Source organism: Mixophyes fleayi, chromosome 1 (assembly GCF_038048845.1).
Source record: "Mixophyes fleayi isolate aMixFle1 chromosome 1, aMixFle1.hap1, whole genome shotgun sequence".
In the NCBI taxonomy this organism is placed as follows: domain Eukaryota; kingdom Metazoa; phylum Chordata; class Amphibia; order Anura; family Limnodynastidae; genus Mixophyes; species Mixophyes fleayi.
In genome coordinates, this window is record NC_134402.1 from 453,147,003 (window position 1) to 453,160,532 (window position 13,530).

At 45.7% G+C, this 13,530-nt stretch overlaps 1 protein-coding gene across 3 annotated transcripts in view; it reads right to left on the reverse strand.

Annotated features, from left to right (window-relative positions):
• Positions 1 to 13,530, reverse strand: part of NOL6 (nucleolar protein 6) — a 44,287-nt gene that overhangs the window by 12,715 nt on the left and 18,042 nt on the right. For all 3 annotated transcript variants that reach the window (XM_075186413.1, XM_075186403.1, XM_075186393.1), the window contains exons 11-23: positions 12,730 to 12,845; positions 11,806 to 11,983; positions 10,773 to 10,895; positions 8,966 to 9,114; positions 7,430 to 7,505; positions 7,176 to 7,313; positions 6,845 to 6,959; positions 6,436 to 6,590; positions 6,091 to 6,254; positions 5,773 to 5,925; positions 5,137 to 5,234; positions 3,523 to 3,644; positions 1,431 to 1,520 (exon numbers count right to left, since the gene is read on the reverse strand). In XM_075186413.1, the coding sequence (XP_075042514.1) occupies positions 1,431 to 1,520; positions 3,523 to 3,644; positions 5,137 to 5,234; positions 5,773 to 5,925; positions 6,091 to 6,254; positions 6,436 to 6,590; positions 6,845 to 6,959; positions 7,176 to 7,313; positions 7,430 to 7,505; positions 8,966 to 9,114; positions 10,773 to 10,895; positions 11,806 to 11,983; positions 12,730 to 12,845 (1,677 nt within the window). The remainder of the gene's footprint in view (positions 1 to 1,430; positions 1,521 to 3,522; positions 3,645 to 5,136; positions 5,235 to 5,772; positions 5,926 to 6,090; positions 6,255 to 6,435; positions 6,591 to 6,844; positions 6,960 to 7,175; positions 7,314 to 7,429; positions 7,506 to 8,965; positions 9,115 to 10,772; positions 10,896 to 11,805; positions 11,984 to 12,729; positions 12,846 to 13,530) is intronic.

Below are 13,530 nucleotides of genomic sequence, written 5' to 3' on the forward strand. Positions count from 1 at the left end.
AAGAGAAGCACCACCGGCAGAGGGAATCTACAGGCTGTTCACCACTAACCACATGCAGAGCTCCCCCACTACCACTCCCACTTTTCAAAATGTACCAGTAAAAACATTAAACAAAAGCCTTTGAAAATGTCAATTTTGGGTTTAAAGTGGTTCTTTAGATATGAACCTGGAAAGTATATTACATTGTTCACTGCAGAGAGGTAATGACCACATTACAGAGAGCTGTAGCTCCTCCCAAATCTTTAGGATGGTGTCCTGATTGGACAGGGGGGATGGGGGAAGCCAAGACTGCAGTCACTTAAGCTGCTGTGGCATCACTGACCCCGCCCTGTGTAAGGCTTTACAAATTCACACAGAGCATGTCTGCAATGCAAGTCTATAATCCTGTCTGCACTGAGAAGCCCCTCCTCCAAATACGAAAGAGCATGGGGGGTGGGGGGGATATAGCTATTTAATGTGTAAACACCAGCTATTAATATTGTTTATTGTGTAACTCATTTAATAGACAGAACTTAAAAAACAGAGTCCGCCTTTGAAATTCAGCAGCTGTGTGATCTCAGGACTGATACACATCACACATTCATACAACTGGCAGAACAATCAGATAAATTACACTTCGCTGCAACCTATTTTGCTTTTTTCTGAGACTCCGTCTTTTATAGGTTAAAAACCCAACTACTGTGTACATTGTACTTAGCCTTAATCCTAAAACACTACAAGCAAATTGGACTCTCCCTAGTATGATCGTACCTACACCCAGCACCGTATATTGCTAGGATATGAGAAGTATTTGACAGAGATGAGAAATCTTTGTACTTAATAATATATCATTGATGGTGTGTAGCTGCAGCGCCCCCTGCTGTACAGCTCGAGAACAGTCAGCATGCATTACTCAGACGGCAGACTAATCCCTCCTCTAATGTAGCCCCGCCCACTTATAGTATGTACATTATTTATTTAAATGACTTTAAAATAAAAAAAAAAAAAATGGAACCCCAATATTCAGTGCATTACTGTTCTGGTAACTCTCCCCCCCCCCTAGTCCTTGCTTACGTCACAATCTTTTGCACTTTTCTGTTGTATCGCGAGATATGAAAAAAAACAAAAAAAACAACACTCAATATGTCTCCATTATAAAGTTACAGAACAGGAACGTACAGAGGTAATAATTATACTTCCTAGTTTGGACAATTAAATGAGGTTCACGTTCCCATTCTAATAGACTTCGTTATGGTTGATTATCCCCTTCAGTCACATAGCAGTAATACAGGATTCATGTGGAGCGTCGCTTGTTGCAGTAAATACGTTTTAATATGGTGTCTATACCGAGGTGTCGGACACGCAGATCTGCAGTCTATATGGAGGCTTATTCCTAACAATCTGTGTTACCAGTGACTGATCTTGGAGCCATCGCTGAATGTGTCACCTACCTTCACATCGCTGGTTTCAGACGGCGCCATCAGCTGCTTCTCCAGGATAACGAGAGACTCTGAGGCCAGGACGATCATACGCTGCAGTATCTGGGAGAGGACACAACCGTCATGGTCAGACGCACACCAGCCGCTTTATACACAATCATCAGTATAGACGGACAATCACTCTCTGCCCTATATAAACTAGTGTTTAACTGGATCTGTCACAGCCAACATGCACTTCACATCGTGTCTAAAGAATGAAGGAGGGACCTAATACAGCCTGTAGGTTAAAGTGCACCTGCTGGTTATGTATGTTTTTTGTATGGGGGCAGACATTTGTGGGCTAATAACATTCAGGACACAGCAACCAATCACATCACTAGGACCCAGTGACATCACCAAGGTATAAAATACCACCAATCACATTACCAGGACCCAGTGACATCACTGAGGTATAAAATACCACCAATCACATCACTAGACCCAGTGACATCACTGAGGTATAAAATACCACCAATCACAACACTAGACCCAGTGACATCCCTGAGGTATAAAATACCACCAATCACATCACTAGAACCCAGTGACATCACTGAGGTATAAAATACCACCAATCACATCACTAGGACCCAGTGACATCACGAAGGTATAAAATACCACCAATCACATCACTAGACCCAGTGACATCACTGAGGTATAAAATACCACCAATCACATCACCAAGACCCAGTGACATCACGGAGGTATAAAATACCACCAATCACATCACTAGGACCCAGTGACATCACGGAGGTATAAAATACCACCAATCACATCACTAGGACCCAGTGACATCACTGAGGTATAAAATACCACCAATCACATCACCAGGACCCAGTGACATCACGGAGGTATAAAATACCACCAATCACATCACCAGGACCCAGTGACATCACTGAGGTATAAAATACCACCAATCACAACACTAGACCCAGTGACATCCCTGAGGTATAAAATACCACCAATCACAACACTAGACCCAGTGACATCCCTGAGGTATAAAATACCACCAATCACATCACTAGGACCCAGTGACATCACGGAGGTATAAAATACCACCAATCACATCACTAGGACCCAGTGACATCACGGAGGTATAAAATACCACCAATCACATCACTAGAACCCAGTGACATCACAGAGGTATAAAATACCACCAATCACATCACTAGGACCCAGTGACATCACGGAGGTATAAAATACCACCAATCACATCACTAGGACCCAGTGACATCACGGAGGTATAAAATACCACCAATAACATCACCAGGACCCAGTGACATCACGAAGGTAGGAATGATAAGCCCGGCCTGGGTGATGCCTCTAGTTCCAAGTGAATAGACAATCTGCTCACAAAATGGCTGCCTCCATGTGTGTAAGGACTGGGCACACTTTAAGGCTAAGCCATGTAACACGGACGGGACTCACAAGTTGTTCAACATCTCTCTACTTTCAGTTAGAGAAATTTGGTGAATATTTAATACGAAAAAATGATTTAAAGCAGACGTTCTGCATTCAGTCATCTAAGGATAAACGATCACTGGGTGACGCCGTACACTGGCCAGTCCCACAACCGTCAGCACAGGATGGTACGTGTCACAGCCTGGCACCCACCCCCCTAGTCTGCACAGACTCGCTCGCCTAACAATGTCTGCGAGGTTAATTAACTTCAATTCAGCCAAAACCATTTAGTGCACACCTTGGAGAGAAAGGTGTCAGCGTGCCAAGACAGACTGGTGCCCCTGGCTGATTATTCCCATCCTTATAATTGTGGCGCACCTCATTACCAGGATGGCAGATATTATGGTGCCAAGCTACTGCATGCCCAGGTGTTGTATCACATCTGCCAAGCTCACCCCTTAGTCACAGGGACGACCAGCCCGGCGCATCTTAACCATAACAATGCCACGTCCAAGCTACAAAGCAGAAAGGAACATATACATTCAAAATACGTTTACCTATTCTACCCTCAAACCACACTTTTCTAACCGAGCACCAGCAACACAACAGGGACGTCATGTGACGGATCATCTGACGGATCATGTGACGGATCATGTGACCACCTCACCTGGGCAGATGGCTGCTTCTTGGTCCACACCGACTTCCTATCCTTTGGGGTCGCGATGAACATTACCGGGAGCTGAGCGCGCGCCGACGTGAAGTCACTCTGTACCTCCGTGATCTCAGCCTCTAAGCAGAATACAAATGGAGCGGTAAGACCGGTGCGTTGGGTGCCATCATCATCTATTTATATAGCGCCACTGACTCCACAGCGCTGTACAGAGAACTCATTCACATCAGTCCCTGCCCCTATTGAGCTTACAGTCTATTCCCTAACACACACACAGACTAGGGTTAATTTGATATCAGCCACTTAACCTACCAGTATGTTTTTGGAGTGTGGGAGGAAACCGGAGCACCTGGAGGAAACCCACGGAAACACGGGGAGAACATACAAACTCCACACAGATAAGGCCAGGGTTGGGTATTGAACTCATGGCCCCAGTGCTGTGAGGCAGAAGTGCTAACCACTGAGCTGCCCATACTTCTATGCACATATTATTTATCTACAGAAAGTGGAATTAATGTAGAAAAATGTGGGAAGCTGCAAGGGATTTATACATTTAAGATTATTAAAAAAAAAAAAAAAAACACACATTCAGGTTTAACACCTATCATTATTATTCTGGGATTATTTAGCAGATATAAGCATTTATAAGCCATTACACGTCATCTCTCATAGTACCAACTTCAGCCTTTGCAGATACCAGACAACAAAATAATGCATCTTATCTCTCCCCAATTCCTGCAGTGTCACCGACCTGGAGCCACTGATATGGGCCACACAAGCTGGGGCTCAGGGTGGATTACACGCAAGTGTGTGCAGCCAGGAACCGCCTCGGAGTTTGAATGATCACAGCAGATCATTCAATGTTAATTCTTCCCAGCCCTAGAGTGCCCCCTACAGGAATACATGGTACTGTCTTCTGGGTGTTAGATCTATATAAATGCTCGCAGTACAGAACGCTTCCAACAAAGTCCTACCGACTGAAAGTGAGATGCTGCACAGCTGAACGTTACACAGGAGAGAAAAATACACTCTGCTCCTATAATATATATTAATACTATATTTTAATTATGTTTTATATGATAAACAAACAAACAAAAACCCAACTTCTCCCAAATAACAGAACACGGCCGGGACCCCCTGGGTTTAGGAGAATCTCACCCCCGTCGCCTGCGCTCACATTATCCTCCATGTCTCCCAGCCTCTGAATGTAAAACCTTGTGACAACCAAATCTACAGGGCGCTAAGAAACCGCAAAGTTAATAATAGTAACCACTGTAAGGGGCAATAGGCACCTCCGAAGAAATAACAATGAATGAGAAGAACATGTACTCCAATTATATTATCAAAATATTAAAATAATAAAAAAAGATTAAAATTTCATTCCTTTTCTTCTGCTTATTATTTGACAAGAACGTTACCACCGCTTCTTAATCCTGTTTCCTGAAGGTAAAGCACCGCGTCTCGGAGAAGGCGTCTGTCCATCTATCGAATCACTGCGCCAGGACTACTGGATTTGGCCACATCACCCACCAGACACACATTCACTTCACTGTCTGACATTGCAGCGACTTTATATCTGGGGGGGGTCTCTGTTTCTTGCTGGGCACTTACCGGTCAGATCTCCATTCAGGTTCACAACGAGGGGGCTGTTTTTCCAGTCAAATGTGGCCAAGAGACTGAGGAAGCGCAGGAATCCCACCTGAGGAGAGCTGGAAACGGAGACCGATTACAGGTCAGTTATGAGCGGAGCTGTAGAGATTCCCAGCTTGTGGCCCCCGTGACGGGCCCCCAGATTATCCCACCCTTGTCCCAGCAGGTTAGCGAATGTCTACTGCCAGGCTGGAGATGCCGAGTACAACGTAACTACTGGAGTGTATGAATGCTGAGGAGACTTCATTTTTATTATTTCTATCCATTTTGCTGACCCCCAAATCTGTTGCCTGAGAGACCTAAACTGAAGAAACCAATCCCGTAAAGGCCATGAATAGTCTAACAAACACTATTACTGATCAGAGCTAAAATCTGATTGTTGTCGAGAAAAACAAAATTGCCATCATTATGCAATTACGGTAAGACTGGTACGAACATTGGCACACAGGGTAAATGGAGCCACCTGACTAGTATCTATGGGTTAAAGCACCTTTTCCCTCTGCGTCAATTTTCAGAGCCCCCCTGTATATATGTCCACATATAGTGCGACCGGAGAGTAATCAGAGAGAAGGATTTAGGTGGAACGGCGATGGGTACCTTGGTGCAGTGAACGGTGCCGGGTGCAGGAAGAGGTGGGCCACCAGGAGATCCACACATTCCTCCGAGATGGTGCCACTGAGGAGCTGAGCGCTGATCCAGCGTTTGGCGAGGCGCGAGGTGCCCCCGAAAGCCGGTAACTGCTGCAGGAGACTGAGCGGACAAATGCTGCGATTAGAACCTCAACACCCCAAATACAGATCTCTATGCCGGAATATACAGGTTCAAAATCACTTGTACCCCTATATTTTACAGAGAGATATAATTATAAAGCAGATGGCTGCGCAGTATAATGGGCTAGGGGGTAATGACGCCTACCCGTGTAGCGTGCTCGTAAGGTGCGTCAGGTGAGTCGTTTCCAGCTCCAGCTGCAGAGATTCCTCGGTGTCTTGTGACTTCCGCAGTCCCTCCGGAGTGACAAACTCCTTCATGAACAGCACCTCTCGGTGATAGGCCACTTGGAGGCGGAAAACGTAACCGTCCTAATGAATGCACAGAGAGAAGAGACTACTTATACATCACTGATAACATCGCTTTGGGAGTGGGGGGGTCCCATTAGAGCCAAGGGGTGGGAGGATGGTTAGAAAAAAAAACAGAGGGGTGGTGACATCTTCCACACATGGCGGATTAAAGAGAAATCGTTGGTGGGAGGGGGTCACTCACCTTATACACGTCTGTGTACGTGGCCGTGGATTTGCACAATAATTCGTGCTGGTCCTTTAACAGCTCCCCCAGCTTGATCTGGAACGCCGCTTTAACGCGCTTTATGGCGTCTTTATCTTGAGGCCACTTCCCGCTTCCTTCCATGTGACAAATCACTGCAGATAAAAGGACGCAGTCACACAAACAGCGGACAGTCAGTAATTGCTGGGGATAACTGGCTTCTGTTACCCAAAACCCCCTAACTGCTTTCAGCAACATCGTATTCTCTAGGCGTCAGGAAAGTATTATTTATGGGGGGGCATTATTTATGTGGGGGGTGCCATTTGCTGCCGTCACGCCATGTACCATACAAAACTAAATGACAATCAATACATATTTGCATTGAAAACCAACAACGTCACAGAATTACCTTTCATAGGGGGGACGTAGGCTGGGCTCGGCCTATCCAACAAGGGGACGAGACACTTATCAGGCAAGGTCTGAAAGAAACTCCACTCCGGGGCTGTCGGGACGGGAGGAAACACCTTGGAAGGAAGACACAAGATTTTCTATAAATTACACATTGTCGCCATTGTAACGTCCAATAATCCAAACAAACACACAGAGAAGACAAAACTGAAACTGTAAAACGCTACATATTGCGATATTATTTACATATCATTAGAGGGATTTTCATTGAAACATATTACACCACAAGACTACAGTCACATGATCAGTCATAAAACGGGATTTGATCTTACGTCTGTGTAGCGGAGCGACGGGTGGGTGCCCTGCACAGAGGTGATGGTCAGGGGCAAATCTTCTAGATTCCACAGCTTCCTGCTCAGGTCGTCGTAGGACTGAACGACTCGAACCATCTGCTCTTCCCCTGTACCAGGCTGAACCAAGAAGGAACATATTTCATTATAGATACAGGGACTGATGGGGACGTCTATTTGGTAGAACGGGAGTCACGCACAGACAAAACGACGACATTTTAGGAGCTGTGAATTACCTTTTTCCCCTTAGTGAGGACGCAGTCCAGGAGGTTACCGGTATAACTGACGGCAGACTCCGGTACATCGGCGTGCCTAACAAGACACAAACATCTTGTATGTTCATCCAATCAACGGATCATTTTCCAGAATGTGTGGAACAAATTCCAGACGTAAACTTTTTGTCTTTCCCCTAATACAATTACTGTGACATCTCCAATATAAACACTCAACAAGTTCTAAACATAAAATGTGCCCTTCCTCCTGAATCCAGTAATCCCATCTCCATCATATTTACAAAACATATAAGCAATAAAAAACAAAATCATCTTCACATCAGTAGTAGGATTTACTACAAGACTTAAGGAACCTTCTGAGATAGTTACAAGAGTTGCGCTATTTGTAATGGTGGATACAGAGGCATCCGTCAGTTTGAAATCGAGAAACTGCATTTTGCTTCCGCCCATAATATCACCACTGCCTCCATGTGCCTGGCGATGGGAACCCATAAAGAGGACCAGTCATCTCTGCAAGTTGCCCTTTTCTGCTCAGTGCAGCCTAATAAGAGCTTAAAGACTAAACTAAATTTCCTCTCCCAGTTTGCCCAGAACCGGGAAAAATCGGAAGTTCATATGCCAATTGCAACCAAGCAGCTTTGTCCCTCCCCCGCCAGAGTTAATGTAGAGCCGGAGCAGTGGTCACAATTAGGTCACTGGTCGGAGTGATTAGCATGCCAGTCGCCTGAATGAATGTTTTTATACAGGCCTTGAACAGCCTGTGGGTAACAAAAGTGGAGCTGCCACAGAGGTATGAGGACTCTGCTGCCCTCTTATGGTGGAATTTTAAATTGTGGGCAGCACAGTGGCATAATGGTTAGCACTTCTGCCTCACAGCACTGGGGTTATGAGTTCAATTCCTGACCATGCCCTTATCTGTGTGGAGTTTGTATGTTCTCCCTGTGTTTGCGTTGGTTTCCTCCGGGTACTCCGGTTTCCTCCCATACACCGTGTGTGTGTGTGTGTGTGTTAGGGAACTTAGACTGTAAGCTCCTATGGGGCAGGGACTGATGTGAATGAGTTCTCTGTACAGCGCTGTGGAATCAGTGGCGCTATATAAATAAATGGTGATGATGATGATTGCCTCTTGTGCCCTATGAAAATTATCAGCTAATGTTCTCCACTGACATCAATAATAAAAGCTAAAGTGAACACTCAGCACTTATTGTACATTGTTTTACATCGTGCATCAGGGAACTAAACATGTCACATGTGTATAAAAATCCACATTAGAAATATTCCAAGTACAGTTTAGATCAAACAAGTATGTATATGTAGCAAAGCTTAGATCAGTGTTCATTATTAGAATCTATGCATTTATTTCAGTGGTTACCTTTCAATCCTATACACGAATTTTCTCAATAAAACGGTTACATAGTAGATGTAAGTCGCTTCCATTAATAAACAGATCATTATGTTTGTTTTGAAACGTACAGTGTTGTATAAACGGTGCAACCCTATACGTATACGTGACAACATCTCTATGGTGACATCACTCACAGCTGCAGAAGGTGTTTCACTATGAGTTCCGGAATCTTGCGTTTCTCCTGCACGGTCTCCGCCGGCCACACCACCGCCTCACAGATAGACGCATCCTGGAACCGCCTAAGGTCCGACTTCTTTCCCCAGAACCCGCGGAAATCTGCAGCCTGAAAATAGACAGAGACTCAGAGGAAGGTTCTATAGTTACGTAAACTGCCCTACCCCAGGCGAGTATTATATTGTTATTATTAACCTTTATTTATAGGGTGGCAGATGAGGTCCGCAGCACTGAGGGCAAACAGCAACACGGCACATGATAGAACAGTACATAAACAGCACTACAACTCTGAGCACAGCTACTGGGGAGTGAGGGGTATATTCAGCACAAGCTGATATCTGTGCCCATTAGCGTGGGCACAACTAACAGGTTTAGAGTCACTGAAAGAGGTATAAAGACAATGGAGGAGTGGAGGCAGTGGGCAGAGAGCCCCAGGAGGAGGTGCGCAGTGTAGCTGTTGAGCAAAAGTTACAGGTGATGAGAACAGGAGGGAAGAGGGCCCTGCTCACTAGAGCTTACAATCTAAAGGGAACGAGGCAGGCAGACGGTTGTCACATGGGGGTGAGCCAATGTAAGGGGATCTGAGGGCAAGAAGGAAGAGTGGGAGAGATTGAGGATGAAAGATGGTGAAGTATACTACATGGTGAAATGGTGAAGTAGAGAACTCGTGGGGTTTTATAAACAGATGGGTTTTCAATGACCATTGGAAGCTATACAGGCTAGGAGAGAGTCTTATATAATGAGGGAGAGTGTTCCAGTGGTGGGGGGCAGCACGGGAGTACTCTTGGATAAGGGAGAGATGTGGTTATCAGAGGGGAGTAAAGGCAACGGTCATTGGCCGATGGGTGAGGGCAGGAATGAGTATGAATGGAGATAAGGTTGGAGAGGGCCTTGTACATAAGGGTGAGGAGTTAGAAGGGGGTTCTGTAGGAGGAGGGAGCCAGTGTAAGGTTTGGCAGAGGGGGGAGACAGATGTGGAGCGACGAGAGAGGAAGAGAAGTCTAGATCATAGCGGAGTGAGCAAGAGAGGCCGGTAAGGAGAAGACTGCAGTAGTCGAGATAAGAAATGATCAGTGAGTACATTAGAGTTTTGGTGGCCTCCTGGGAGAGGAAGGGTCTGATACGGGCGATACTGCCCAGCAGCAAGCGACAGAGTTGGGAAAGAGATTAAATGTGAGGGGCCGAAGAAGAGGGAGGAATGAAGAATGACACCCAGATAGCGGAGTTGGGGGAACAGAGGAGATCGTGGTGTTGTCAACAGTGATAGAGAGGTCAGGAGGCGGAGGAGATTCCTGATCTAGGGCAGAAAATTATATAAAATACTATATAATACTACAATACTGGCGTTACAACCAGCTTTAGACCATGGTTGTGTACATAAAACTGTATCTGTGTGGTTAACAATTAGCTGCTCGGTGCTTTAAATTTATATTGCCAATGTTTTTAGGTCTATTGTATATGATGTTAGGTTGGTGATTTTTGCGATTTGAACCGCACACAAGCAGGGAATGTGGTGTTTAATGTAAACAAAGTTTCTTCTTTCCTTTCAAGGGCTTTAAAGGCCAATCAAGTAAATTGCTATTGTGTTGCCTTAGGGGGACAGGAATGTTGGGGTACGGGTCATACACGGGGGCTTTGGCGTCACACGGACATACAGTGTGGGGTTGGTTGTTCTTTGCTTCTACTTCTACAAGTTAAAGACAAAGTTGTATGATCCCAGAAGAGTGAGCAATACTGAGCGGCCAACAGCAGCCCCTGGCGTCTCACCTCTGGGCTGTCCGCCGCCGGCCCTTTCTCCAGAGCGCTGGTGTAAAACCCTGCAGTGAGCAGGAGCCCCACGGACAGAGGGCCGATGTCACTGTGCTTTGCCGGTTCCTCTTCTATCCCCCACTGGAAAGACAAAACAATTCATCATTTACCATCTTCATCGTCATTTATCTGCGATGTCAGAGGATATTTTTTTATATTGATTAAAGAAGAATGCCACAAAACCTTCTAGCACTTGTAGTACTTGTCCCGCTAGAGAGCTCTGTGTAACAGCCACATCCCACCCGTAGCCACTAAACAGATTACACTAATATGTTCAGTAACAAGATGCGTATTTGCCCCTTCACGGAGAAACTGTTCTCCTTGGAAACAAACAATCAAATTTGCTTAATCTTTCAAACTGAGAAGATATCGTCCATGTCGGAACCTATTTACACAGCAGCACGGAACCCGTGGATCAATAAAATGTGCACTGAGGTTATAGACCTGTAATAACATATATAATGTAACAGGTGTAAGTCATTTTGTCAGTGGTCTCCTTTATTGATTCTCCTCTGCCTTCATATTTGGTCACTTTCCGTGTTTTTAGTATGCAAAGTCTTCGAAATGTGAAATGCTCTGTTGACAGCCATTAACAATCCATCACCCCCTCTTGTCCTTGTTAATGTTTTGAAGGAAAAAAAATGGATCTTGTACTTATCATTGTATCGATATAACCTATGTGGCTGCTACTTGTGTCCGTTAAAAAGAAAAAAAAAAAAAGATGTAAAACACGTCTCTATCTACATCTTTACATCAAAAGGACGAAGACGTGCTAAATCTAATTAAGAAAAGGACTAAGATCAGGCAACAGACATAAAATATATAACATTCCTGTAGCGTGAAAAGAAAGAACAAAATAGGCAGTCACAAAATTCAGCCAAAAATCACTGTACTCCACTATTCCCCACATTTTTCCCCCCATCTTTCCTTTGCGATCTTATTGCACGCTCCCATAGAGGCGTCCGGCTGTAAGATGTGAGCGCGCTGTTACCTCCGGCAGCTGTGGCAACGTGTGCGACAGGAGCACAAGCCGCTGGTCCAGGCCCCTCCGGAGGACAGACAGGATGAGCGGTAGTGAGACCGACACGTAATCTCCACCCCGGTCTATGAGCTCGTCCTGCAGCTTCATCTTCCTGCAGGCAGCCTTCAGCTTGGAGACATGTGTGATACTGAAATGAGAAACATTGGCGTGAGCGCGGGGGAGCAGGAGCGAGAAGACGGGGTGAATGCCTGGTGTGTGCCGCTAACATGTCATTTCTTCAGTGTCCAAAGCTTATACACTGTGCCCCCTAATGTAACACATGAGAAAGTGAGGTACGATTATGTTATTCACTAATCCACAACGCATTGTAATCAGTAACACAACGGGAGGAAGTGGCGGAACAAATGCAGGTATAACATTATAGTACATGGAGAACAAAGGCCCATACTACGGATAAGGTAACGCAAATGTCTATTCCTCCTCCACAGACTACCCCTCTTATCCCAATGTGACTGGCTCCCCCTGCTGGACAGCTTCTGTACTGCTGTAACTGACACATGTAAATATGCAGCCAGTTCCTGATGGTAAGGATCAGACACTTGTCTAACTAACAGCTGGTGTCAATTTGGGCCCTTCTTTGGGACAAAGGTCCATGGGAGGGCCACCATCTCTGTAAATGTATAGGATAATGATAGGTTGTGTAAACCCCTCCCTCCATAGGTGATTGGACAAGCAGCAATCATGTGACATCCACAACACAGAAGGAGGCCGGCTCACTGAGTGTTATTCAGGATCGGAGGCCACATACTAAGTGGAGGTGGGACTGGAGTATGGGGGCAGGGTACAGGGGGAGGGGGTTCATAATGCTGCTAGTTAGGGAGGGGGGGGGCGAGGTTGCCCTAAAGTGTTCACATAAAAGAAGGGCGTACTCACTGGAAGACGTGATCAAACGTTCTCACAAAGGGTTTGGAGACCATTAGGAGGAGGAGGAAGCCATTGGAGACGGTGTCATCTAGAACCTTCAGCGACTCCTTTGCCTCAAACTGAACCTATAGATATAATGTGAAAAAATCAGTATTTGATTGGAGGAATTCAGCTCACCCAGGGGGTCACTTATCCCAAAAGCAAGAAACCTGGGTCTCCAACTGCTATGGAACTACAATTCCCAGCATTCCCTGACATATACATGTCAGTGCTTGTAGCTCCCCAGCAGCGGGAGAACCCCAGGGGGTCAGAGCGGACTCCCTCGGACACTTATGATCACATGGTACAGCCGCCCTCGGTCACCACCTGGTGAACGCAGCTTTGTCAGTGCTTCAAATACAGTGCATTGAGCACTAGAAGAACATAGCGACGGTAGGAGCACTCGGAGCGCTGGACACATGAACACGAGGCTATACGTCCTGCCGCATCTGTCTAGGGTCCAATATCTATCTGTCAATACAACGCGGTGTCCACGGAGACAGCGCCTCAATGTTCTGAATGAAACTTCCAATCATTTTCCCGTCACATCCCCGTAGAGGTGCGTAGGAAAACGAGCGCAGATTTCTTACCATAAGTGGAAATATTCACATCTGAACATTGAGACGCCACCTCAAGCTGAGTTCCCCCGCTGTGAGCGCATACCATCGGTGCGTTCTTTACGGGGTACAAAGAACCCCCTATATAAAGGTGTGTTCAGCAAGCAGTGACAACAGCTGAGACATGACGTAGCAGGAGTGACGCACAGCGTCT